Raw genomic sequence first — 27,750 nt, 5'->3', positions numbered from 1 at the left:
CAGCTGTCAGCTATAAATTGAAGGTTACCGTGACCTTCTCCTTGTGTTCAGTAGTTTGCTAGAATGGCTCACAGAACTCAAGAAAACATTTTATTTATTATTATAGGTTCATGATAAAGGATACAACCTGGGAACAGCCAAAGGAAGAGATAAACAGGGCAAGGTATGGGTGAAGGGCCGTGAAGCTTCCATGCCCTCTCTGGATGTGCCACTTTCCTAGCACGTCTATGTGTCCACCATTGCCGAAGCTCTCCAAGCTCTGTCATTAGGGTTTCAAGGAGGTCCTATTATGCAGCCATGATTGTTTATATCATTGGCTCTTGGTGAATAACTCAATCTCCAGCCTCTCTCCCCTTGCTGGCTGTCAGGGGTAGAGCTAAAAGTTCTAACTCCCTAATCACGCCTCTGTGTTTCTGTCCTGAAGCTCTCTGAGGGACTCCAACCACCAGTTATCTCATTAGCATGCAAAAGACACATCACTCCAGAGATTCCAGGGGTCTTAGGAGCTCTTGTGTCAGGAACTGGCAACTACCAATTATTACATTATGACAAAAGATGCTTCTGTCCCCCTATACCAAGGGTTTTAGGAGCTGTGTGCCAGAAACCAGGGCTGAAGACATACATTTCTTATATCGCAGTGTCAGAGAGAAGTAGTACTAATAGTTTGGAGTTAGATTATAAAGGGCCACGTATGCCATGCTTTGGAATTTGGAATTTGGACATTATCCTGTAGGTAGAAAAGAACAGTCTCTATTTTTTAAATTTTTATTTGGGAAGAATTTCAAGCTTATGGAAAAACTGCAAAAGTGAAACACTTTATGTCATAAATTTCTGTTTTACAGAATACCTGCATACCTGTTACCCAGATTTGTCTGTTAACGTTTTACTCCATTTGTTTCATTTGTAAGTTTGCTCTCTTTCTGAATATGTATACAGATACATAATTTTATGTGAATCATTTAAAGTTGTTACATCATGACCCTTTATGCTGAAATACTTGAGTGTGTATTTCCCAGAATAGGGATATTCTCTTTCATATCCACAGCATAGTTATCAACGTCAGTAAATTTAATATTGATACTTTAATCTGAGGTTCATCAGTTGATTCCATAATGTCCTTTATAGAAATTTTCCTCATCCAGTTCAGGATCTAGTCTAGGGTAGGTAGCATTACATTTATCTGTTGTGTCTCCTTTAATGTAGAACATTTCCACAACTTTTCTTTGTCTTATTTTAAATGTCACTATCATAATACGGATCCTGCTCCCTTTTAAAAAAAATAGAACATTCCTCATTTTCTGTTTGTCTGATGTTTCCCTCATGATTAGATTCAGATTATACCTTTTCATTTGGAATATTGCATGGGTGATAATATGTCCTTCATAAGGTATCACTTCTGGATGTTCATTTGTCCTTCATTGGTAATGTTAATTTTGGTCACCCAGTCAAGGTATTGTCTGATTTCTCAACTGTGATTCTTTGTGCGTGTGTGTGTGTGTGTGTGTGTATGTGTATGTGTATGCATGCCCTTGCATCTAACAGTCTGTAGGGAGACACTTAAGACAATGCATGGGCCGGGCGTGGTGGCTCATGCCTGTAATCTCAGCCCTTTGGGAGGCCGAGGTGGGTGGATCACGAGATCAAGAGATCGAGACCATCCTGGCCAACATGGTGAAACCCTGTCTTTACTAAAAATACAAGAATTTAGTTGGGTGTGATGGTGCCTGCCTGTAGTCCCAGCTACTCAGGAGGCTGAGGCAGGATAATTGCTTGAACCCGGAGGCAGAGGTTGCAGTGAGCTGAGATCGCACCACTGCACTCTAGCCTGGCAACAGAGCAAGACTCTATCTCAAACAAAACAAAACAAAACAAACAAACAAAAAACAGAGAGAGAAAACAAACAAAAGTTAGAGGTTGTTTAAAAAGGACAAATGTTAAAACTGGTTTCAGCAGTTTCAGCAGCCAGGCTTGCAGAGAATTACATTCTTAGAGCAATGTGCCCTGTTACTCCTCGCCGCTCAACCCTGTTTTAGTTTGAGATGACAAGAATGACCTATTTTGTATGATCTACTTTAACACGGGTGTTCATTTTAGTCCAATTAGTGACTACCTTTTGCTGCCGTATTTTTTTGCAGTTGAGATTTATAGCTCATTATCACAGTCATTCCAGAAATATCCTTTAAAAATGATTCATCAATCCCTTTTTCATCCTTCCCTTTTTATCTTTTCCATTCTGCCTTGTCTTTTTAGTAGCTCATCTCTTTAAAACAATTCTCATAGTATTTTTAGTCATAGTAGTTAGAACCATGCCCTTCTCCTCTAACAGGTGAAAAACCAAGGCCTAGAAAAGAATATGACAGAGCTAGAGTTCAAACCCAGCTGCTTGGGTTCTAAATTCAGGCCTTTCCCCAACTACTATCTTACTTTGTTTGCTGGTTGGAATTAAAACATGGTTTTTCACTTTCACATTTGCCTGTACCTTCATGAACCTGTAAAAGCTTGAATTAGGTGGCTAGATTTTGAAACTATAGGTAAACTTACCACTAAAGGCTGCGGAAACTTTAGGGTAATTGATAATAGCGGTAATATTATTGAACTATCGTATGTACTAGTCCTGTGTTCTAAGCACTTTACACTTACTCTATTTACTCCTCATTACAGCTCTATGAGGTTGAAACTATTATTAGCTCTGTTTTACAGTGAAGTATCTGAAGCTTAGAGAGGTTAAATACATTTCCAAGTGCAATAGCGGAGCCGGGACTCAAACTCAGTCCTGCTAAGCTTATTCTGTTATCACAAAAGCTGTGTTTGGTAGCACTACAATAAATAGCTCACAACTGGATTTTAAACTGAAGCACCCTCCATTCGTTTTTTTTTTTTTTTTTTTTCCACGTAGATGAACTCAAACTCACTTTGCACTTGGGATTCTCTTATTCTAGTGCTGTAGTAGTATACAGGCTGTTGCACAGGCGTTAGCCTTAATGTCGTGGGTGGCTTATTCCTGTCTGTTCAGTTTTCCCTATTGGGGCCAAACATCTGTAAAAGACTATCTTATTTGCTCTTAATAAACATTTCTTGGTGCAGAAATGGAAATGAGGCAGAGACTGGGGCTTTTAATTTTTTTGCATTTATGGAGAAAATGTACTCAGCGGTATTAAGACCTTTGCTTTATTGCTTGTGCCTGGCACATCATGAGTACTCAAGGAACGTTGAAATACTTTGGTTTGAGATGACAAGAATGACCTATTTTGTATGATCTACTTTAACACGGGTGTTCATTTTAGTCCAATTAGTGACTACCTTTTGCTGCCGTATTTTTTTGCAGTTGAGATTTATAGCTCATTATCACAGTCATTCCAGAAATATCCTTTAAAAATGATTCATCAATCCCTTTTTCATCCTTCCCTTTTTATCTTTTCCATTCTGCCTTGTCTTTTTAGTAGCTCATCTCTTTAAAACAATTCTCATAGTATTTTTAGTCATAGTAGTTAGAACCATGCCCTTCTCCTCTAACAGGTGAAAAACCAAGGCCTAGAAAAGAATATGACAGGTTGGAATATATAGGAGAGAATTATAAAGACATGAGAATGTGGATGGTAAGAGCTATAAATTCGGAAGATGTTACTTTGAATTTACAATTGGCCCTCTGCATCTGTGGATGCTGGATTCAACCAATTACAGATAGAAAATATTCAGAAAAAAAAATCTCAGTAGGCTAGTCAAATGCAGATGTGTTCACAACTAGTTGATCAAAACCAGTTAGAGATTTCTTTGTTCCTTTTCCACTCCCAGTTTCTCACTTGCCGAGCCTGAAAAAACCAAATCAAAACAATACCACAATTTTAAAAAAGTGCAAAAAACCCCAATAGAGTATAACAACTATTTAGATAGGATTTACCTTGCATTAGATATTATAAGTAATCTAGAGATGTTGCATGGGTTATATGCATACTATGCCATTTTATATCAGGGACTTGAGCATCTGCAGATTTTTTTTAGCTGTGGTGGTGGGGGATTAGGGTGGTGGCTCTTCTGGAATTAATTCCCTTGAGGATACTGAAGGATGATGAACTGTATTTTAGTAAAGCTTGATTAAAATGGGAGGACCTTGTTACATAAAAGTTAGTTCCAGGGCAAAGAAAAGGAGGTAATAGGAAAGAAATAATGGAAGGGAAGAGGTGAAGATTTTTGAGTTAGAATTACCAAGTTATAGCTGCTAATCTTGCTGGGTTTCAAATACAAATTCTGCCTGAAATCAGCATGTTAAACTTTAATGCTTTTTAATGACTTGCACCTTCTTGAGGAATTATATAGAGCTTGCTATTTGAAAGTGCACTCTTGTTTGCAGAAGAGGAAGTTGATACATGCACAGGAGATGGAAGCTGGTTTTTCATAGTATGAACAACAGTAGCTTTAGGGCAATGAATGAAGTGGGTGGAAAAGAAGCAGTGTGTGCCAAAGAAATTGTGAAGAAAGAATTGATGGATCTAGATGGCCAATTAGAAATGGGAAGGGGGGCCGGGCGCGGTGGCTCAAGCCTGTAATCCCAGCACTTTGGGAGGCCGAGGCAGGTGGATCACGAGGTCAAGAGATTGAGACCATCCTGGTCAACATGGTGAAATCCCGTCTCTACTAAAAATACAAAAAATTAGCTGGGCATGGTGGCGCGTGCCTGTAATCCCAGCTACTCAGGAAGCTGAGGCAGGAGAATTGCCTGAACCCAGGAGGCGGAGGTTGCGGTGAGCCGAGATTGCGCCATTGCACTCCAGCCTGGGTAACAAAAGTAAAACTCCGTCTCAAAAAAAAAAAAATAAATAAATAAATAAAAAAAGAAATTAGAAATGGGAAGGGGAACATGGAAGGTTTGAAAGGCAAGATGTCTCAAAGGTTTTGAAACAGGGTGTCTGGGAAGCAAATACATGGTGTACCCAGTCCAGGGGATCAAGCCTGTGTCCAAATCTGCATTTTGCTACTTACTAACAATGTGAACATGGGTAAATCCCTTTACTGAGTAGGGCCTCAGTTTTGTTATCTGAAAAATAAAGAAGATGGCCTAGAGCACTGCTTCTTTTTTTTGAGATGGAGTCTCACTCTGTCGCCTAGGCTGGAGTGCAGTGGCATGATCTTGGCTCATTGCAACCTCTTCCTCCTGGGTTCAGGCAGTTCTCCTGCTTCAGCCTCCCAAGTAACTGGGACTACAGGCGCACGCTGCCATGCCTGGCTAATTTTTTTTTTTTTTTTTGAATTTTAGTAGAGACGGAGTTTCACCGTATTGCCCAGACCGGTAGCAAACTCCTGAGCTCAGGCAGTCCGCCCGCCTCAGCCTCCCAAAGTGCTGGGATTAGAGGTGTGAGTCACCTCGCCCCGCCTATCAGTGCTTCTTAAACTTAAAATGTCTGTATGAATTGCCTAGGGAATCTTGTTAAAGTACATATTCTGATTGAGTAGGTCTGTGGTGGGACCTGAGATTCTCATACATTCCCAAGTGATGCAGAGTAGCAAAGGCTTAGAGTATCTTCAGGGTCCTTTCTGGTTCTGTAGTATTACACTTGTGTTTGTTGAATGTTTATCCTTCAGAGATCTGTTATACTTCTGTGACTTACAATCACTTCTATTTAAAGAGGTGAATTCTAAATCTTTGTCTCTTTACTTCAAATTAGAATGGCCTAAATTCATCATTTTCCACTGATAACCACATCCCTCTCTTGACATCTCTATTTTCGTAATAATTTAGATTTATAAAGCATGTATTATATGTACATATGGAAATACTTCCATTTGATGGATGGGGAAACAGGCTCAGAGACGGTGTGTGGCTTGCTCACTAATGAGTGCTAGAACCACCCTAGAGCTGAGCTGAAGTCCACTGTGTTACATTGCTTCTGGAAAGGGTCATCTGCATACTTGTGTTTAAAGGTTGGTTGCCATTTCGCTGTTTTTTTGAAATGTGAACATAAGCTGGTCCAACGTTAATGAGTTTTCTCAATTCAGTGTTCACAGTCAGTTACAGATCAGACTTGTTCTACTCTTCCCCCCTTCTCAGTACTGTACTTGACTGGTCTTAAAAATTAAAAGTAAAAAGTATCTTTAATTTTATTTTAAAAAATATGGTAGATATGTATTCATATGATTCACAATTCAAAAGGCACAGTGTATAAGAGGATATGGTGAACAGTCTCCATACTATTGTGTGCCCCAAATACCCATTTCCTTTTCCCTGGGGCAACCAGTGTTATCAGTTATAGTTTATGACTCTCCAATCATATTCTTTTTTTCCCTATCAAACACAAATGAGGTTGGGCGTGGGGGCTCACATTTGTAATCCCAGCACTTTGAGAGGCCCAGGAGGGAAGATATCTTGAGGCCAGGAGTTCAAGACCAGTCTGGGCAATATAGCGAGACCCTTTGCTACAAAAAGTTTTAAAATATTAGGCAGGTATGGTGGCACTGGCCTATAGTCCTAGCTACTTAGGAGGCTGAAGTAGGAGGATTGCTTGAGCCCAAGAGTTTGAGGCTGCAGTGGGCTATGATTATGCCACTGCTCTCCAGCCTGGGTGAGAACAGTGAGACCCTGTCTCTATAACCATCACCCCCTCAACCCAAAAAAGCCACAAATGTTAAGCACACTGACTGTATAAACTGTACTTAAAAAAAAAAAAAAACAACCCACAAACTAATAGTGTATCTTGGAAATTATTCCGTATTTGTGTTGAAACAGCTGCCATGTTATTTATTCTTTATGGCCACATAGTATTTCACTGTAGGATATACTATAATTTAGTCCCCCATTGATGTACATTTCAGTTATTTCTAGTTTTTTTTTTTTTTTGCTAATAAGCAATAGTCTATTACATACATCATATTGCTGAATCAAAGAATATATGCATTTGTAATTTTTTTAAATTTAAGGTTTTTTTTTTTGTTTGTTTGTTTTGAGATAGAGTCTTACTCTGCTGCCCAGGTTGGAGTGCAGTGGCTTGATTATGAAGCCTTAACCTCCTGGGCTCAATCAATCCTCCCCCCTCAGCCTTCCAAGTAGCTGGGTCTACAGGCATGCACCATCATACCCAGCTAATTGCTACGTTTTTCATAGAGATAGAGTCTCCCTGTGTTGCCCAGGCTGATCTTGAACTCATGGAGTCAAGTGATCCTCCCACATTGGCCTCCCAAAGTGCTGAGATTACAGGTATGGGCCACCGCACCCAGCCTGCATTTGTAATTTTGATAGATATTGTCAGATTGCCATCTGCTATGGTTTAAATATTTGTCCCCTCCAAAACTCACGTTGAAATTTAGTCCCCAATATGGCAGTACTGAGAGGTAGGGCCTTTAAGAGGTGATACCGTGATACCATACCTCTGCCGTGATGAATGGATTAATCCATTTATGAATTAATGGGTTAATGGGTTAGTGGGTTAATGGGTTATCATGAGAGAGGAACTAGTGGCTTTATGGGAAGAGAGGCCTGAGCTAGCACGTTAGTGCTCAGCTCCCTTGCCACGTGATACCCTGCAAGTCCTTACCAGCAAAAAGCCTCTCACCAGAGGCTGCCCCTCGACCTATCTTATCAGATTTTTTGGTTGGTGCCAATTTTAATGTAGTTTTAATCTGCATTTCTCTTATGAGTGAGGTTGAGAATCTTTTCATGCTTGAGAACTATTTGTGTTTCTTTTTTTGTCAATTATCTGTTAATGTTCTTTGCCATTTTTTTTTCTGTTGGGTCATTGGACTTTTGATTTCTAGGAATTCTTTATGTTTTAGTGAAAATTTTTTATATGACTTCAAATTTTTTCTTGTTTTTTTTTTTTTGGAGGGGGTGAGATGGAGTCTTGCTCTGTGTCAGGCTGGAGTGCAGTGGCATGATCTCGGCTCACTGCAACCTCTGTCTCCCGGGTTCAAGTGATTCCCCTGCCTCAGCCTCCTGAGTTGCTGGACTACAGGCATGCACCATCATGCCCGGCTAATTTTTTGTATTTTAGTAGAGATGAGATTTCACCTTGGCCAGGATGGTCTTGATCTCCTGACCTCATGATCCGCCCACCTCGGCCTCCCAAAATGCTGGAATTATAGGTGTGAGCCACTGTGCCTGACCTGTCAGGTTATTTTTTTCTTTGACTTTGCATAAGATAGTTTTAAAGTGTTTTATTTAGTAATTTTTTTTCTTTTATAGCTTCTGAATATCATTTTTAGACCTTTGTGTTTATAAAATAATTTTTCATGGTTTCTTTGGGTACTTTTTTGCTTTATTTACATTAAATATTTTTAAGCCTTCTGGAATTTGATATAAGGCATAGGGTATGTGTGTGTGTGTGTGTGTGTGTGTGTGTGTGTGTGTGTGTGTATTTTTGATGGCTATCCTATTGCCTTAACACCTTTATTGATTAGTTCTCTTTTTCCCTAGAGGTCATCTTTGATTTGTTTGTCTCTTTTGTCAATCTTCTCTTCATCCCTAAGCACATCCATTATCTAATTAGTTAACCCAGTAAGCTCAGTTTTTCTTTAGGCTCCTATATGGTATCTTTTCTTTCTGTTTGTATTGATAATACTTTAAACCTTTTTTATTGTGGAAATTTCAATGTATATTGAAATGTATATTTTATATATCAATATATTAATCAATAGATCAATGTATATTGAAATGCAAGTGTGTGTGTGTGTGTGTGTGTGTGTGTGTGTGTGGAGAGAGAGAGAGAGAGAGAGATTGAGAGAGACTGAGAGAGGAATATATGAACTCCCAGGTACCTATTATCCCACTTCATTAACTATTAAGTCATTGTGGATCTTGGTTAATCTATATGCCTACCTACTTGTTCTCCTTTCCTCCCTCCAATTATTTTGAAGCAAATTACAGGCCTGATATTACTCTTAACATCTGGACCTCTGACAGCTAATTTCTGTCTTCAGTTTTTATCATCCTAGTTCATCCTGTATAACTCTGTCATTCTTCATTGGTCATATATATATATCTATATATTTATATATTTTTTGATCTTATATTCCTAAATACTGAAATTGGTGTGAAAATTTACCAGAAATTTGCTCTTTTCATCTGTACAAACTCTAGTTATTTAGTAAGATCCTATACCCCGAAATTAGGTTGTAATTGCTTATAATAGTTTGTAAAGGAAATATCAAGATAGGAGAAAGAAGGAAACATAAAGGGCTGTTGAATTTTGTAGAAGGCCTTTTCTGCATCTATTGAGATAATCATGTGGTTTTTGTCTTTGGTTCTGTTTATGTGGTGGATTACGTTTATAGTCTTGCGTATGTTGAACCGGCCTTGCATCCCCGGGATGAAGCCTACTTGATTGTGGTGGATAAGCTTTTTGATGTGCTGTTGCAATCCGTTTGCCAGTATTTTACTGAAGATTTTTGCATCGATGTTCATCACGGATATTGGCCTGAAGTTTTTTCTTTTTCAGTTGTGTCTCTGCAAGGTTTTGGTATTAGGATGATGTTGGTCTCATAAATGAGTTAGGGAGGATTCCCTTTTTTTGTATTGTTTGGAATACTTTCAGAAGGAATGGTACCAGCTCCTCTTTGTACTTCTGGTAGAATTCAGCTGTGAACCCCTCTGGACCTGGACTATTTTTGGTTGGTAGGCTATTAATTGCTGCCTAAACTTCAGACTTTGTTATTGGTCTATTCAGGCATTCAATTTCTTCCTGGTTTAGTCTTGGGAGGGTGTAAGCGTTCAGGAATTTATCAATTTCTTCTAGAGTTATGTACATAGAGTTGTTTACAATAATCTCTGATGGTAGTTTGTATTTCTGTGGAATCTGTGGTGATATCCCCTTTATCATTTTTTATTGTATCTATTTGATTCTTCTCTCTTTTCTTTCTTACTAGTCTGACTAGCAGTCTATTTTGTTGATCTTTTCAAAAAACCAGCTCCTGGATTTATTGACTTTCTGAAGGGTTTTTTGGTGTCTCTATCTCCTTTAGTTCTCTGACCTTAGTTACTTCTTGTCTTCTGCTAGCTTTTGAATTTGTTTGATCTCGCTCCTCTAGTTTTTTTTTTCCTGTTGATAGGGTGTCGATTTTAGATCTTTCCTCGCTTCTCATTTGGGCATTTAGTGCTATACATTTCCCTCTAGACAGTGCTTTAAATGTGTCCCAGAGATTCTGGTACGTTGTGTCTTTGTTCTCATTGGTTTCAAAGAACATCTTTAACAAGAAGGGCAGGGGAGAGACGCATGCAGAAGGCAGTAGTGGACCTGCCTGTTTCTTAGAGCAACACTACCTGGAGGAAAATTAGGGCAGGAGGGGAAGGCAAGTTTTGGGGGTAAATAGGATAGAGATAAGAAACTCAGAGCCAAAATGTATAAGAAATGAAGCAAGTTCAGAGTTAACAGTTTGTTTTTTCCTGTTGAGAGAAGCCTGTTTTATAATTTAGTGCTTAGTAGATGACTGCATTAAATTTAGACTGATTTGAACTTGGTGGGAGAGCAGAGTTAATTTGACAATGACGTTGTTAGTTCCAAGGTTGTGAAATTTGTGCCAGAGAAAGCTTTCAATTAGGGACAGGAACTATGAAGTGTTTCATGAGAGATTAGGGTTGTTGAGTTGTTTGTTTAAATCTGTAATGTTGTTGGCACCATTTGCTCAGAGCCAATAGCCCCAGGCAGTAGTTTTAAAGCATTCTTACGTTCTTTCAAAACTTTTCACAGTGAGGCTTTCAGGTTGGATCAAAGGATTAGGAAAATACAGGTGATTTGAGAGTGCTACATGGAGAGCTCCTTTCTGTTCTTTTTTTTTTTTTTAACTGACTTGAATTTATCAAGCTTAATTCTTACAATTGTTAATTCAGTAGTTGAGTATCTTTACCTTCTGTGGAAATGTGGAAAACCAGTTTCCCCTAGGTTTACATTTGTTACCCCTCAAAAACTTAAAACAAAGTTAGAGTAATAATATGAATTTACCCAAAATAACGTGGGCCTTAAATCTTGCCTACCATTGAGCCTCGTCTCAGGCTGAAAGGAAATGTCTGACCTGAAAAAGAAATGGAAGTTGGAAAAGGAGTTGGAAAGTAGGAATGAAAGAAGGTGTCTAGGACAAGTTTGCCTACATTTCCAAATGCAAATACTAAGAAATTATCTCATAATATCTGTGTTTATCTAAATCAGGGGTCAGCAAACTGTGACTAACAATGGCTGGTTTTGTAACAACTGACAAGCTAAGAATGCTTATTATTTTGTTGAAGGATTGTTAACAAACTAAAAAAGAAGAGTATGTAGATAGACTAGGTGTGCGCTGAAAAGCTCAAAAGATTTGCTGTCTGAGCTACATTATTCAAAGTATATAGTAATATTTCTTTATATGAACATTAAAAATTTCTTGCTCTTTTGTTTTGTATCATTTTCAATGACTTTTAAAAAAACTGGTAATACGGTTTTCCATTGTATATTTACATTGTACCACAATGTAAGTGTTACTCAGTTTTTGCTTTTATAGCAATACTGGAATAAACATATTTGCACACAGTTTTATGACTTGTGGAGTGCTTGGTAAAAAATTGTATATGCATTTTAAAATTTGATAATTTTTGCTAAATTGCCCTTGCTCCAAAGCAGACCAGTTTTATGTTTTCCCCAATGTTGTTGGCTTTCCTTGTATCAACCCCAGTAGAGACTAAAATGGTTTGACTTTAATCAGGTCCCTTTAATTATCTATTACTGTATAACAAACAAAAAACTTGAGTGGCTTAAAATAACATCATCATCATTAATTTTGCTCACAAACCTGCAGTTTGGCTGGAGCTTGGTGGGAACAACTTGTCTCTGCTTATTATCTTGATGTCATTTCTGGAGGCTCAAAGCCTGAGGACATGGTCACTTACATGCCTGGCTTCCTGCTGGAATATCAGTTGGGGCTGTGGAGAACACCTGTGAAGCCCATGTGACTGGTTGGCTTCCTCACAGTATAGTCACTGGGTTCCAAGGAAGAATATCCCAAAGGACCAGGTGGAAGCCATGTCACCTTTCATGATTTAGCCTCAGAAGTTACATATCTTCATTTCTGCCCACATTTTTTGGGGATGAAACATAGACCTCACTTCTTAATGGATGACAGGAGCGGCAGCATTACATTGTAAGAGAGCATGTCAGATGGAAAGTATTGGGGCAACTTGTGTTTGGAAACTGCAGTCGGGCACGAGGTGGAATGTTTATTTTGATGTACATATTTTAAAATTATGGGTGTGATTATACGTCTTTTCTCATGTTCATTGACTGTTTCCTTTTCATATTCTTTGTCCCTTTTTCTGTGGTCTCTAGGTTATTGATTATTGGTTATATTATTGATTTGTAATAGCTCTTGTAGATAAAGCAAATCAGACTCAAACTTGGTTTAGAAAGTACTTCCTTGTGGGCCTGGGAGTTGTGAAAGTTGTATGTGGGATGGTTTAGTTAGGTAATGGTGGGGATTTATGGAGTAATTATATTTAAGAATCATAATACGGAGAGAGATCCAAGATGGCTGGTCACTAGCAGCTCTGGAATGTAGCTCCCAGTGAAAACGCAAAGAATGAGAGGACGCCACACCTTCACGTGAATTCTTGTTGTTCACGCACCAGGAGATTCCCAGCGGAGGAGCCCCATGGGTCGCCAGCGCGACTCTTGTGACCGGCGAGGTGGTTTTGCCAGCGCCTCAGAGCGTCGGTTCTCGGTGCAGAGTCAGAAAAGCACCATCAATCTTAACGCAGCTGATTTAGTCGGTGCAGTGGGTTGCTCAGATTTCGGCGCTGAGAATCAATAAGTTGGACGTCCACTCAGAAACCCAATTACAAAGACGGTAATTATAAAGACCACAGATGGATAAATCTACAATGAAGGGAAAAAAACAGTCAAAAAAGGCTGAGAATACCCAAGATCAGAACGCCTCTTCCTCAGCAGGGGATCCCAGTTCCTCATCAGCAACGAAACAAGGCTTGATGGAGAACGAGTGTGTTCCAATTACAGAAGCAGGCTTCAAAACGTGGATAATAAGAAACTTCTGTGAATTAAAAGAACTTGTTCTAACACAATCTAAAGAAACTAAGAACTTTGAAAAAAGGTTTGACGAAATGTCAACAAGAATACAAAATTTAGAGAGGAAAATAAGTGAATTGATGGAGCTGAAAAACACAATACAAGAACTACGTGAAGTATGCACAAGTTTTAACAGCCGAATTGATCAAGCAGAAGAAAGGATATCAGAGGTCGAAGACCAACTTAATGAAATAAAACTAGAAGACAAGATTAGAGAAAAGAGGATAAAAAGGAATGAGCAAAGTCTCCAAGAAATATGGGACTATGTGAAAAGACCTAATCTACGCTTGATAGGTGTACCTGAATGTGACGAAGAGAATGAATCCAAGCTGGAAAATATGCTTCAGGATATTATTCAGGAAAATTTTCCCAACTTAGTAAGGCAGGATAATATTCAACTCCAGGTAATACAGAGAACACCACAAAGATATTCCTCAAGAAGAGCAACTCCAAGGCACATAATCGTCAGATTCGCCAGGGTTGAAATGAAGGAGAAAATACTAAGGGCAGCCAGAGAGAAAGGTCAAGTTACCCACAAAGGGAAGCCTATCAGACTTAAAGCAGATCTCTCAGCAGAAACCCTACAAGCCAGAAGAGAGTGGGGACCAATATTCAACATCCTTAAAGAAAAGAATTTTCAACCAAGAATTTCACATCCAGCCAAACTAAGCTTCATAAGTGAAGGAAAAATAAAGTTTTTTGTGAACAAGCAAGCACTCAGAGAATTCATCACCACCAGGCCTGCTTTACAAGAGCTTCTGAAAGAACCACTACACATAGAAAGGAACAAACAGTATCAGCCTTTCTAAAAAATACCAAAAAGTAAAGAACATTAATATAATGAAGAATTTATATCAACTAATGGGCAAATGGCAGTATTAAACTCACATATATTATTATTAATTCTAAATTTAAATTGACTAAATTCCCCAATTCAAAGACAGACAGCCAATTTGGACAAAAAACTAAAACTGTATGCTGCATCCAGACCCATCTCACATTCAAGGATACACAAAGACTCAAAACAAAGGATGGAGAGAGACTTACCAACTAACCAGAGAGCAAAAATAAATAAATAAAAAGCAGAAGTTACAATTTTTGCCTCTGATAAAATAGTATTTAAAGCAACAAAGATCAAAAGAAGCAAAGAAGGACATTATATAATGATAAAAGAATCAATGCAACAACAAGAAGAGTTAAAGGTCCTAAATATATACGCACCCAATACAGGAATACCCAAACATACAAGACTTATAAAGAGACTTAGACTCCCACACAATAATAGTGGGAGACTTCAACATTAATATTAGACAGATCAATGAGACAGAAAATTAACAACGATATCCAAGACTTGAACTCAGATCTGGAACAAGTAAACGTAATTAACATTTATAGAACTCTCCACTTTATACAAAACATACACTCTTATCAGTACCACATCATATCAACTTAGAAGTTTAAACGAAATGTTGGTTGGCTCCTTGTTTGTTACTCTCTTCCCTCATTTTCTTTCATGTCTCCATTATTAAGGATAATTATAGGCATACCCATATTTAGACTGCATTCTAGCCCGGGCAGCAAAGCAATACCCCTATTCTCTCTCTCTCTTCCTCTTTCTCTTTCTTCCTCTTCTTTATTCTTTTTCTTATTATTCTTTTTCTCTTTCTAAAAAAAAAAAAAAAGATTTTTTCATCAAGTGGGATTTATCCTAGTGATACAAGGATGGTTCGACATGCAAATCAATCAATTTAATACAAAAAAAAAAAAAAAAAAGAAAGAAAAAAAGAAACACTAAAACAGCAATGGCATTAAAGCTGTTCAGAATGAACACAGAACAGAACTAAAGGGCATTATAATGGATTACAAAGAGGATTTTCTATAGCTTTGCAAAAGTATCTAAATCCTACACATCCTTTTAACAGCAGTTTTCATTATTGAAGACATGACTTCAGTACAAAAAGAAAAGTCCAAACTGTCAGCTTTCAGTCCTCCACATTCCCCTCTTTAATATGGCATTTTGCACTATATACATTAATGAAAATTTGAAACAAACAAAAGAACTTTAGTCAAAATAAAAAAAAAAAAAAAGAATCATAATACTTTTTTTTTTTTTTTTTTTTTTTTGAGACAGAGTCTTGCTCTGTCACCAGGCTGAAGTACAGTGGTGCCATCTCGGCTCACTGCAGCCTCCATTTCCAGGGTTCAAGCGATTCTCCTGCCTCACTCAGCCTCCTGAGTAGCTGGGGTTTCAGGTGTGCGCCACCACACCCAGCTAATTTTTATATTTTTAGTAGAGACGGAGTTTCACCATGTTAGCCAGGATGGTCTGGATCCCTTGGCCTCATGACCCACCTGCCTCAGCCTCCCAGAGTGTTGGGATTACAGGCGTGAGCCACCATGCCCAGGCAATACTTTTGTTTTTTAAGCAAGTGATCCAGCAAGGGAGGGTGAATGGGAGCCATTTCCTTGTCTTTCGGTTATCAGCCTCCCTGAATCACTCTCAAACACTTGATGCAGAACAACATTAAGGACACATCAGTTCTCTTTGGTCATTAATATACCTCAGAAGCCAGAGAGTTTTAGATGCATGCAAAGGAAAGGTAAAATATAGGAGGAACGTAAAGCCCCAGTGATTATTTCACTGCTGAAAATGGCTTTGAGTTCTGTTAGTTATGGTGTGTGATTTGACTGTTTTTTAAGTGTTGCCTTCCCCTATATTGAGGTTCAAAACTGTATCAACAAATATAGATTGACCCTACAGAAGTGATCACTTTCTAAAATATGGGTATGTTTAACAAAGTAAAATATTTCTTTTATCTTGCCACTAAGTTAGAATGTTACCCTTCATCTGCTAACCTGCTATGGGATACATCCTTAATAAACATTACAATGTAAGTCCTTTCCCTAGTTGTAATCCTTGACAGTTTTAAAGGGATGGGCTGATGTTTGTCATCATAGTACTTACTTTAAGTATAGTTTGAGCCAGACTTAAATTGTGTCAGCAGGGTCTGAATCTCACATCTCTTGACTCTGCTCTCTTCCTTGTTCGTTTCATTTCTTGGCTTCACTGTGATGGAAAGATGGCTGACAGGATCTCTAGCCCTATATCCTTCTAGGTTCAGAGCCAGTGGGGGTAAAAATGAACTCATGGCTGAGCGCAGTGGCTCATGCCTCTAATCCCAGCACTGTAGGAGGCCGAGGTAGGTGGATCATTTGAGGTTAGGAGTTCAAGACTAGCCTGGCCAGCATAACCAAATCCCGTCTCTACAAAAGATACAAAAATTAGCTGGGTGTGGTGGTATGCGCGTGTAGTCCCAGCTACTTGGGAGGCTGAGGCAGGAGAATTGCTTGAGCCCGGGAGGCAGAGGTTGCACTGAGCTGAGATTGTGCCACTGCACTCCAGCCTCGGTGACAGAGCAAGACTCCATCTAAAAAAACCAAAAAAACTCAACAGTTTAATTTATGGATCTTTTGTTAACCCTAATTGGATCATATGTTATGATGAGGGGAATAGAATGTTCGATTGATTGGCCTGAGCTGAATCGCACAAATATCCCTGATGCTGCAGGTAGAGTTAACTCTGCTGGACTGTGGATCTACAAGGCCATAACAAACAAAACAAAAAATATAAAAACAAAACAAAAAAGTTGTTTTATTCTACTATTAAGTTTTAAAGCAGCTTTCTAAGAAAATTACTGGTATTAAGAAGAAAAACAGCTCTTCTAGGTTTTTTGGAAGCACTGGTTTATAATCATACTAATGCGTACAATTGTTAACACTTTTTTTCTATTCTTTTTTTTTCTTTTTTTTTTTTTTTTTAACTAAAGCAGATGTTTCTTTTCTTTTCTTTTTTTTGAGACAAGGTCTCACTGCATTACCCAGTCTGGAGTACAGTGGCACCATCATGGCTCACTGTAGCCTCAGCCTCCTGGGCTCAGGTGATCCTTGCACCTCAGCCTCCCAGGTAGCTGGAACTACATGCATGTGCCACCACATCCAACTAATTTTTGTAGAGAAGGAGTTTTGCCATATTGCCCAGGTTGGTCTTGAACTCCTGGGCTTAAGTGATTTGCCCTGTTTGGCCATCCAAAGTGCTGGGATTACAGGTGTGCACCGCCCATGCCCAGCCAGATGTTTCAAATTTACTATGCGTACCACTTAAATATTGTGTTAGAATTTGTATTTGAAAGATTTGTAAAAATTTAAGGAATTTAGGGTCATATTGCTCTTTTGTCCACTGCCAACATTTCAGGTAGTTAAATTGTGAGCTATAATCTGTCTATCCCCCAAATCAAAGCTGAATAGGTTTTGATTTTGTATGTTAGTGAATGGTTTTAACCTTTATGTAAGAATGTAATAGGTAGTGTTTCAAAGATTTTAAAGCCATGCTAATTTAAAAATTAAAATCCCCTATTAAGCTTTGGAGATGGATTTTACTAGAGCACAACTCAGCCACCTAAATCCACCACTGTAGAATCATGCACAAAGAGCATTTTATAACTGTGAAAGTATAAAGTAGAGCATTTGAGGAAGTTTCTGGAGATTGCTTGACCATATGACAATTCACAATCACAAAGACGTGGAGTCAACCTACATGCTCATCCGTGGTGGACTGGATAAAGAAAATGTGTTACATATACACCATGGAATACTACACAGCCATAAACAGAGAATGAGATCATGGCCTTTGCAGTAGCATGGTTGGAGCTGGATCCTATAATACTGAGTGAATTCATACAGGAGCAGAAAACCAATAACCTCATGTTCTCACTTATAAGTGGGAGCTAAACATTAAATACACATGGACACAAAGAAGGGAATAATAGATACTGGGGCCTGTTTGAGGGGTGGAGGATGGGAAGAAGGTGAGGATTTAAAAACTAGCTATTGGGCATTATGCTGATTACCTGGGTGAGAAAATTATCTGTACCCCAAACCCCAAGACATGCAATGTTTGTTTACCCATGTAACAAAATCTGTATATGTACCTCTTGAGCCCAAAAGTTGCCCCCCTACCCCGAAAAAAAAAAGTTAGCAGATATTAGGAAGCTATGTCACAGACATGAAAAAAAAGAAAACTGCATGGGATGTCATCTTAAAGAATAATTCCAAAGTCTGTGTACATTTTAATTACTCAGAATGTTTTTACTTTCCTGTGATATTTGAACCAATTTAGATCATAAAAAAAAGTTTGACTTAAATATCTGTAGGTGGACCATTTGAAGAGTGAGCCAGTAATTCTGTTTAGAAAAGATCAAAGCATTGTTATTTGTGCTCGATGGTGCACTAGGACATGAAGTACCACTAGATCTTAATGCCCGAGAGCAGTTAAAGGACAAGTCTTAAGGATTTCCTGTAGGTGAACAGTGCTGTTAAGACTTGCCCCGTTTCAGTCATCAGGCAAGTTCTTAGATTTGAAGTGCCCTGTGTTCGCCAACCATCTGGTGGGTGGGCATCAGAATCTGGTAAGGCTTTCAGACCCCTCAGAACCATTGCAAGGCATAAGAAAAACCAAGTTTTAAGTTTTAGTTAAGTCTTACTTAATCAGTTTCATCTTTTATGAATCATAGTTTTGGTTTTGTATCTAGAAAGTCATCATAAGCCCAAGGTCACCGAAATTTTTTCCTATGTTATCTTCTAGGAGTTTCATAGTTCAGCATTTTCACTGAGATCTCTGATTCATTCTGAGTTAATTTTTGTGAAAAGTGTAAGATCTGTGTCTATATTAATTTTTCTGGCATAGAATGTCCACTTTCTATACCATTTGTTGAAAAGATGGCTGTCTTCTTTGAATTATCTTTGAGCCTTTATCAAAGAATAGTTGTGACTATATTTGTTTAAGTATATTTCTAGACTCTCTATTCTATTCTCATCTATTTGTCTCTTCTTTTGCCAATGCCATTCTGCCTTGATTACTGTAGCTTTATAGTAATGTCAGCTCTCCAACTTTGTTCTTTCGCTTTTTTTGAGATGGAATCTCGCTCTGTCACCCAGGCTGGAGTGCAGTGACATGATCTTAGCTCACTGCAACCTCTGCCTCCCAGGTTCAAGCGATTCTCCTGCCTCAGCCTCCTGAATACCTGGGATTACGGGTGTGTGCCACCTTGCCTGGCTAATTTTTTGTATTTTTAGTAGAGACAGGGTTTCACCATGTTGGCCAGGCTGGTCTCAAACTCCTGACCTCAGGTGATCCACCTGCCTTAGCCTCCCAAAGTGCTGGGATTACAGGTATGAACAACCGTGCCCAACCTGGTTTTTTTTTTTTTTTTTTTTTTTTGGAACAGAGTCTCACGCATTCTGTTGCCCAGACTGGAGTGCAGTGGCGTGATGTTGACTCGCTGCAACCTCCACTTCTGGGGTTCAGGTGATTCTCCTGCCTCAGCCTCCTGAGTAGCTGAGATTACAGGTGCATGCCACCACACCTGGCTAATTTTTCTATCTTTAGTAGAGATAGGGTTTCACTCTGTTGGCCAGGCTGGTGTCAAACTCCTGACCTCAAGTGATCCTCCTGCCTCAGCCTCCCAAAGTGCTAGGATTGCAGGCAAGAGCCATTGTGCCTGGCTTGGCTAATTTATTTTTATTTTTTCTAGAGATAGGGTCTCACTATGTTGTTGCCTAGGCTGATCTTAAACTTCTGGGCCCAAGTGATCCTCCTGCTTTGGTCTCCCAAAGTTATGAGCCACTGTGCCTGGCTCTGAAATGAACGTTATTAAAAAAGACAAGACCTAGGGCACAAGAGGGTTTACATGTATATTTACAGCCTTTCACTAAGAGCGTGTCAGTAATTTACCCGTAAACAGTTTATTAGCATGGGCAATGTAGGGGGATCCTGTCTCTACCAAAAAAAAAAAAAAAAAAAGAAAAAAAAACGAAAAAGAAAGAAAGAAATAGCTGGGCATGGTGGTATATGCCTGTCGTCCCAGCTACTTGGGAGACTAAGGTGGGAGGATTGCTTGAGCCTGAGAGGTTGAGGCTATAGTGAGCTGTGATCACTGTACTCCAGCCTGAGCAACAGAGTGAGACCCTGTCTCACGAAAAAGAAAAAGAAAGTTTGTTTTCTTTGTCCATTTCAGTTTCTGGAAGCATCTTGTATTTTAATTAATTTCAGTATAATAAGAATACTTATGCTAATGCTTTTGAAATAAGTAAAATAAAGGAAAAGAGCAAAAAGTCATACATTCTACAGTCAGTGCTTTAAGTATAGTTGGTCAGTTTATGGAGTTTTTAAACCTTCTTATAAAATGCTCTGAATGTGGTTAGTTCTGTTTATTCGGATTAGTGGATTACACTGGAAATCCACCCAGTTAAGAATGTCATAGAGTTTAGAATCAGAAGGTGTCTTGGAGGTGGTTATGCTAATTTCCTACAGTTGCTACATAATGCAGAGATCTCTTTGGTAATAATATCCATGCATCTATTACAGATCTGATCTCCATCCAAGTCCTGTACACTGCTTTGTAAGGCAGTCAATTCCATGATAATTGAATGTGTCATAAAGTTATTCTCTTAGTTGAAGAACAGTTTATTTCTCTGTGCTCTGTAGCAATAAAGGATTGTAATCTTACGGCAAAATAGATGTGATTATTATATATAGATAATTAGTGGTTCCTGTTGTTAAAGTTTTGACTGAAGGGGCTAATGCAAAGTGTGTAGCAGGAGAAAATGGTTGCTATAATCCAGAGTGTGAAATGGAAACCATTGCAGATTGTGGAAAAATGAGCCTTTTAGAGTAAGCCCAGGAAACTTTTGTAAATACATTCGAGACTTTTGATACTTAGAAGATTAAACAAATTTATGAGACAATAACCTTCTCTCTCGAAGAATCTTAATCTCTAGATTGGGTGAAAGGATTGGATTGGTATGTACATGGGAAAAAGACCTGGGCTCTTCTGGTTGACTGTGCATGTAATGGAAAGTAGACTTACCTCAGGAGAGCAGACTGGCTTTCAGCCTGAGGGAGAGCTGTAAGCATATTTTAAGTGTGAGCTGAGCACTTGGTTTCTGTTTTTAAGTCTCTGAGGATAATTGTCGGACAGAGGGAGCTAGCTTTTGGGGATGAATCTGCTGTGCCCAGACTCGAGCATTGCCAACATTCTCTTTTTGATATAAGAGTTGATTTGGCTATCCCTTAATCTTATCTTGTATTTTTGTTGATTTCTACTATTGCTTATGAAGCTTTTGCATTTCCAAACTTGGCATTTCAAATCACTAAAGAGTCTGGTTGGAGAAGTTGTTAGGAAAAAGGCCTGGTTAGGAAATTGAGACCTGGTTGATTACTGGTGAAATGAGAATTGAATTGAAGCTCACAGCAGTTGTTTTACTGGCTGGATAGAATGACCAGTGAGTCACTATTTTTATTTTTTGACTTTGGCCTCTTTTCCTGCTTGTATAGATGATCTGGCATCTAGACTGAACTAGCATCAGGGGTGAGTGTATGTGTTAATCTTTGATTATCTCTTGGTATGAGATGGATTCTACATGTCTATCAGAATCCTTCTGTGGAAAAAAGCAAATTACTACTTAGTTTATGTTCCAGGAAATACTAATGCTATTATGCAGGTATGTAGTACTCACAGTGCTTTTCAGAAATATTTCATGTCTGTTGTCACTTCTTTCTCCACTCACCTTTTAAATGGTTGTCATTTCTGTTTGACAGAGGGAATGCCAAGGCATAAATAAGAGACTGGATTATGATTTCTGGCTCAATAAATAAATGGCTGAGACAACCTATTACATTTCATTTTTAAACTGCAACTTTCAGAAAGTTTTATAGGTGAAAAAGGCTGAATGCCCTCTCTTTTTGTTGTTGTTTTTCAGCGGCGTCTTCGACATCTTCGGAACATTGCTGCCCGGAACATTGTTAATAGAAATGGCCATCAGCTCCTTGATACCTACTTTACACTTCACTTGTGTAGTACTGAAAAGATTTATAAAGGTAAGGGAATCTGTGGACTTGCTACCTGCAGATTGACTCTCAGTGCCTCCTGCTGTTACTGCTTCTTAGAAAGCTAAATTGTTATCCTGTCTGAAAATATCTCACGAGTAGTTGGGATGTATACTAAAGAAACATGGCGACTGGATAGTTATTTCAGATAACCGAGGCTTACATTGATAACTTTCTCATTCCTTTATGAATGTTAGTTATTAACGGTCTAGTAGGTAGCATTTCAAGTAGATTGAATCCAGTATCCTGTAGTAATTTTACTTTTATGAAAATATAGGCCGGGTGCGGTGGCTCAAGCCTGTAATCCCAGCACTTTGGGAGGCTGAGGTGGGTGGATCACGAGGTCAAGAAATCGAGACCATCCTAGTCAACAAGGTGAAACCTCGACTCTACTAAAAATACAAAAATTAGCTGGGCATGGTGGTGCATGCCTGTAGTCTCAGCTCTTCGGGAGGCTGAGGCAGGAGAATTGCTTGAACCCAGGAGGCGGAGGTTGCGGTGAGCCAAGATTGCGCCATTGCACTCCAGCCGGGGTAACAAGAGCGAAACTCCATCTCAAAAAAAAAAAAAAAAAAGAAAATATAGTAAATTTCTTTTCTTTACTATTATGATAAAATAGGGGACTAGTTTTTATCTTCTCGTGTCTGTAACTTCCTGTATATATGGGATCATTTTCAGAAGAATGGCATAGTTTTTTCTAATTCAGTTTTATATATTGTACTGTAGATTATTCTATAAGTGAAATTCTTTATTACCTAATTTGGTGATCTTATTCAAGTCTCAAAGTTTTATTTATTTACTTTTATTTATTTTTTGAGACAGAGTCTCACTCTGTCAACCAGGCTGGAGTGCAGAATCATAGCTCACTGTAGCCTCAACCTTCTGGGCTCAGGTGATTCTTCCCACTCAGCCTCCCAAGTAGCTGGAACTACAGGCACACACCACCATGCCCAGCTAACTTTTTTTATTGTTTGTAGAGCTGAGTTTTGCCATGTTGCCCAGGCTGATCTCAAACTTCTAGGATCAAGCCATCCACCTGCCTTGGTTTCCCTAAGTGCTGGGGTTACAGGCAGGAGCCACCAAGCCTGGCTCAGGTCTTACGGTTTTAAATGTCACCTGTTGACCTTTCTTCTGAACTCATACCCCTATAATTCAGTTGCCTACTCTACAACTCCATTTGGAGCCTAGTAGGTGACAAACTTGGTATGTTCAAAATTGAGCTTCTGATGTTCCAGCTGGGATCCACTTCCTGTATTCTTCCTTATATCAGAAAATGGCAACTCTATTTCGTTGGCCAAAAACTTTGAAATTATCCTAGATTGTCCTGTTTCTCTTACATTCCATATCCAGTCTTTCAGTATATACTTCTGGCTTTTACTATCAAAATATATTCATAACCTGATCACTTCTTACTATCCTCAAACCACAGTCATCTTTTGCCTGCATTCTGGAAGTAGACGTTTAACAGGTTTATCTGCTCATGCAACTCCCTCAGTCTGTTCTCAACTTTTATTAAAATGAAAGTTCGATCCCTTTATTTCTCTCCTCAAACCCCCCCTGTGGCTTCCCATCTCATTCAGAGTAAAAGCTAAACTCCTTATGGTTTTCTAGAAGGCCTTCATGATATGATTCTTGGTTACCTCTCCGAACTCATCTTCTCCTACTCTTCCAGCTGTCTGTGTTCCAGCCAGCTGACGTTGTAGCTGTTGCTTGAGTGCATTGGTTTTAACTAACTTAAAAACCTCTGCATTTGCTGTTTCTTTGACTTGGATATTTTTCCTTTACATATTCACATGACTAGTGCTTCCAGCTTCTTGCAGATCTTTCGTTTTTCCCTTTTTTTTTGAGACAGAGTCTTGCTCTGTTGCCCAGGCTGGAGTGCAGTGGCACAGTCCCAGCTCACTGCAACCTTCACCTTCTGAGTTCAAGTGGTTCTTCTGCTTCAGCTTGAACTACAGGTGTGCGCCATCACACCCACCTAATTTTTGTATTTTTAGTAGAGATGGGGTTTCACCATGTTGGCCAGGATGGTCTCGATCCCTTGACCTCGTGATCTGCCTACCTCAGCCTCCCAAAGTGCTGGGATTACAAGCGTGAGCCACCCTGCCTGGCCATTTTTTTTTCCTTTCAATTCTGCTTCTTCTGAATTGCAGGTCTTTATTCCAAATGTTTCTCAGATAAAGTGTCCTTGATCACTGACTAACCCTTTTATAAATTGTGATTATTTTCCTCTGTCTTTTGTGCTTTATTTTTCTCCATGGTACTTAAGATCACTTGACATACTATATGTTTAATTATTTGATTATTGTATGTCTCTTTCCATTAGAATGTAAGCTCTATGAAGGCAGAGATTTTTAGGTCACTTTTGCTCATTTCTCTGTCCCCAATATGCAGAACCAGGCTTGACACATACTAGGTCCTCAAATATTTTTGTCTTTTTAATTTAATTTTTTAATAGTTAAAAAAATACATATGTAAAGATATAAAGGTTTATATTAAAGCCTCTCTTTCACCTGCCTTCCATCACCCTAGTTTTCTACCCCACCCTGATAACCACTGTTACTCATTTCTTGTTTGTCTTTACTGAGATTCCTTCTGCAAATACAAGTACAAATACAAATATTCTTTTTTTTTTTTGAGACGGAGTTTCGCTCTTGTTACCCAGGCTGGAGTGCAATGGCACGATCTCAGCTCACCGCAACCTCCGCCTCCTGGGTTCAGGCAATTCTCCTGCCTCAGCCTCCTGAGTAGCTCGGATTACAGGCATGTGCCACCATGCCCAGCTACTTTTTTGTATTTTTAGTAGAGATGGGGTTTCACCATGTTGACCAGGATGGTCTCGATCTCTTGTACCTCGTGATCCACCCGCCTCAGCCTCCCAAAGTGCTGGGATTACAGGCTTGAGCCACCACGCCCGACATACAAATATTCTTATTCCTTTCTCTCCTCTTTTTTTTACACAAAATGTGCCATACTATTTATGTTTCTATACCTTGCATTTTTCACTTACTGTCTTAGAGTTTTCTCCATATTGATTTATAGACAGCATCCCTGTTTTTTTTTTTTTTTTTTTCCTGCATAGTTTTGCATTGAATAGATACGCCATAATTTATTTAACTGGCTCCTATTGGTGGACCCTTAGGTTGTTCTAGTTTTTTGCCATATGCACAGTATTGCATTGAATAACTTTATAAACAAATTGTTTTGTGTGAGTGGCAGTATATTGGTAGGGTAAATTTCACAAAGTGGAATTGCTATGACAAAGAGGATGTGAATTGCCCTCTGTGGGAGTTGTTTTATGTGTGAGTGCTTCTCCCCACAGCTTTACCAGCAAGCCTGTGCAAGATTTTGAATTTTTGCCAATCTGTTAGGTGAAAAATAGTTTTGCAGTGTACCTTAAAGTTTATACTTTTCCTGTTGTGAGTATGGATGAGGCACTAACGAAGCATTTGTTGACTGAATGGAATGCTGCAGAACAGCCAAAACGTGCCATTGAAACCATGCTCTGCAATCTGTGATTGCTGTGTTTCTTTAGGTCTTAGCATGGCTACATAGAGAAATATTTGTATCTAATGGTCCCTTTCATGTGGAAGTAGGTCTTGGATTATATCTTTTTGAAAATTTAGGCTGGGTGTGGTGGTTTATGACTATAATCCCAGCACTTTGGGAGGCTGAGGTAGGTGGATCATTTGGGGTCTGGAGTTCAAGACCAGCCTGGCCAACATGACTAAGCCCCATCTCTACTAAAAATACAAAAATTGGGCTGGGCTCGATGGCTCATGCCTATAATCACAGCACTTTGGGTGGCTGAGGGGGCGGATCACTTGAGGTCAGGAATTTGTGACCAGCCTGGCCAATGTGGTAAAACCCAAAAATTACCCAAGCATGGTGGCAGACCCCTGTAGTCTCAGCTACTAGAGAGGCTGACGCAGGAGAATTGCTTGAACCTGGGAGGTGGAGGTTGCAGTGAGCTGAGATCGTGCCACAAGTACTTCTGCTTCAGCCTCCCAAGTAGCTGGGATTACAGGCACCTGCCACCATGCCCAGCTAATTTTTGTATTTTTAGTAGAGATGGAGTTTCACCATGTTGGCCATAAGAGCAACATAGAGGTGACTTGGGTAGGGTTAGCAGAGGGAATATTGGAAGGTTTTTGGGAATGGCTGAACTTCTGACAGATTTCGATTGCATCCTTGAGTTTTGTAACATTTTCCAACATACATGAAAGTTGTAGAATCATGAAATTTTAATGTTTACTGAGGACCTTCAATTATCAGTTTAATTCTCTAAGTTGTCTTAGAGCAATAATGAGCCCAAGAGAATTAAAGAGGCAAAATGTTAGTGACAGAGGTAGAAGTTGGGCTTAGGTTATCTAGTTGCTAGTTTTGGTTAAAACGCTAGCAACTAGGTAACCTAGATCAGTATTCACTCCATAGTACCACAATAGGTAATCATTAGAGATGTTTGAGGAAAAACAGAGCAGATGGATTCAGTTGTGAGGGTGGAAGTGGGGAAGGAAAAAAGTTGGGGTTTTTAAGGGCTCAAACTAGATTTGGAGGAAAAAGGAGCCAGTAAGGCATTGTCACTAAAATAAATCTGAAAGGTTTTAACTGCCCTTACAGAAGTGAAGAAGGTTAAAGTAAGTGTTTTATTCCCTTTGAAACACTTTCATTTACTTCTTACTTTTTTTTTTTTTTTTTTTTTGATAAAGATGTAGAGAGAATAATCCCTTGAAAATATTTTAAATGTTTTACTGGAATATATGTTTAAAAATTTAGAGGATTAAGGGTTTGTTAATGGGCTTATTTTCTTTTATATCACTTATCGTTTTTTTTTTTTTTCTTTTCCAGAATTTTATAGAAGTGAAGTGATTAAGAATTCCTTGGTAAGTTTGCTTTCTGACAGGTACATGTGACTAAATATATACACTTTTTTCTGTTTTCAGAAAATGCAGAAATGTAAAATAAATTGAGGTTCAGCTCTGGTTTTAAAATACTTAGCAGATCTGCTCAATTGTTAAATCATCACTGTTTTGTTCATTGCTGTATCGCTAGTGCTTCGAACATGACTGGCATGTAGTAGGTATTGATAAATATTTACTGAATGAACTGATTTTTCTCTTAAGAACTTCAAATGGTATAAACTCAAATTCTATAATTTTCTCACTTTCATTTACTATAAAGATATTTCTGACCATTTCACTGGCCATATGTCATAATAAATATCTTAATTTAGATACAGTTCTTTTTTTTTTTTTTTTTTTGAGATGGAGTTTCGCTCTTGTTACCCAGGCTGGAGTGCAATGGCGCGATCTCGGCTTACCGCAACCTCCGCCTCCTGGGTTCAGGCAATTCTCCTGCCTCAGCCTCCTGAGTAGCTGGGATTACAGGCACGCGCCACCATGCCCAGCTAATTTTTTGTATTTTTAGTAGAGATGGGGTTTCACCATGTTGACCAGGATGGTCTCGATCTCTCGACCTCGTGATCCACCCGCCTCGGCCTCCCAAAGTGCTGGGATTACAGGCTTGAGCCACCGCGCCCAGCCTAGATACAGTTCTTAAGAATTTTATGCTTAGGGCTTTTGTATAGGATACTCCTACTTGTTTTTTGGCAGTGGCATTGCTCGGTTGGAAAGTTGTAAGTATCCTGCTTTTGATAATGTGTACCCTCGATATTTGCATAAATGTCTCAATTTATTAGGCTGTGTCGAAAACAAAGTAGAGCTTTATGTTAATGAAAGTATCATTTCAATGGTCCAATACCATCTTTTCTGCAAGACC

General features: G+C 38.9%; 1 protein-coding gene across 3 annotated transcripts in view; it reads left to right on the top strand.

The window, feature by feature from the left end:
* UVRAG (UV radiation resistance associated) overlaps nucleotides 1–27,750 on the top strand; it is a 302,584-nt gene that overhangs the window by 18,187 nt on the left and 256,647 nt on the right. For all 3 annotated transcript variants that reach the window (XM_074400911.1, XM_010334331.3, XM_003923486.4), the window contains exons 2-3: nucleotides 21,846–21,963; nucleotides 26,821–26,855. In XM_074400911.1, coding sequence (XP_074257012.1) covers nucleotides 21,846–21,963; nucleotides 26,821–26,855 — 153 coding nt within the window. The remainder of the gene's footprint in view (nucleotides 1–21,845; nucleotides 21,964–26,820; nucleotides 26,856–27,750) is intronic.

Source organism: Saimiri boliviensis, chromosome 6 (assembly GCF_048565385.1).
Source record: "Saimiri boliviensis isolate mSaiBol1 chromosome 6, mSaiBol1.pri, whole genome shotgun sequence".
In the NCBI taxonomy this organism is placed as follows: Eukaryota; Metazoa; Chordata; class Mammalia; order Primates; family Cebidae; genus Saimiri; species Saimiri boliviensis.
Note: the sequence above shows the minus strand (reverse complement) of the source record. Positions and strands in the feature narration are given on the sequence as shown.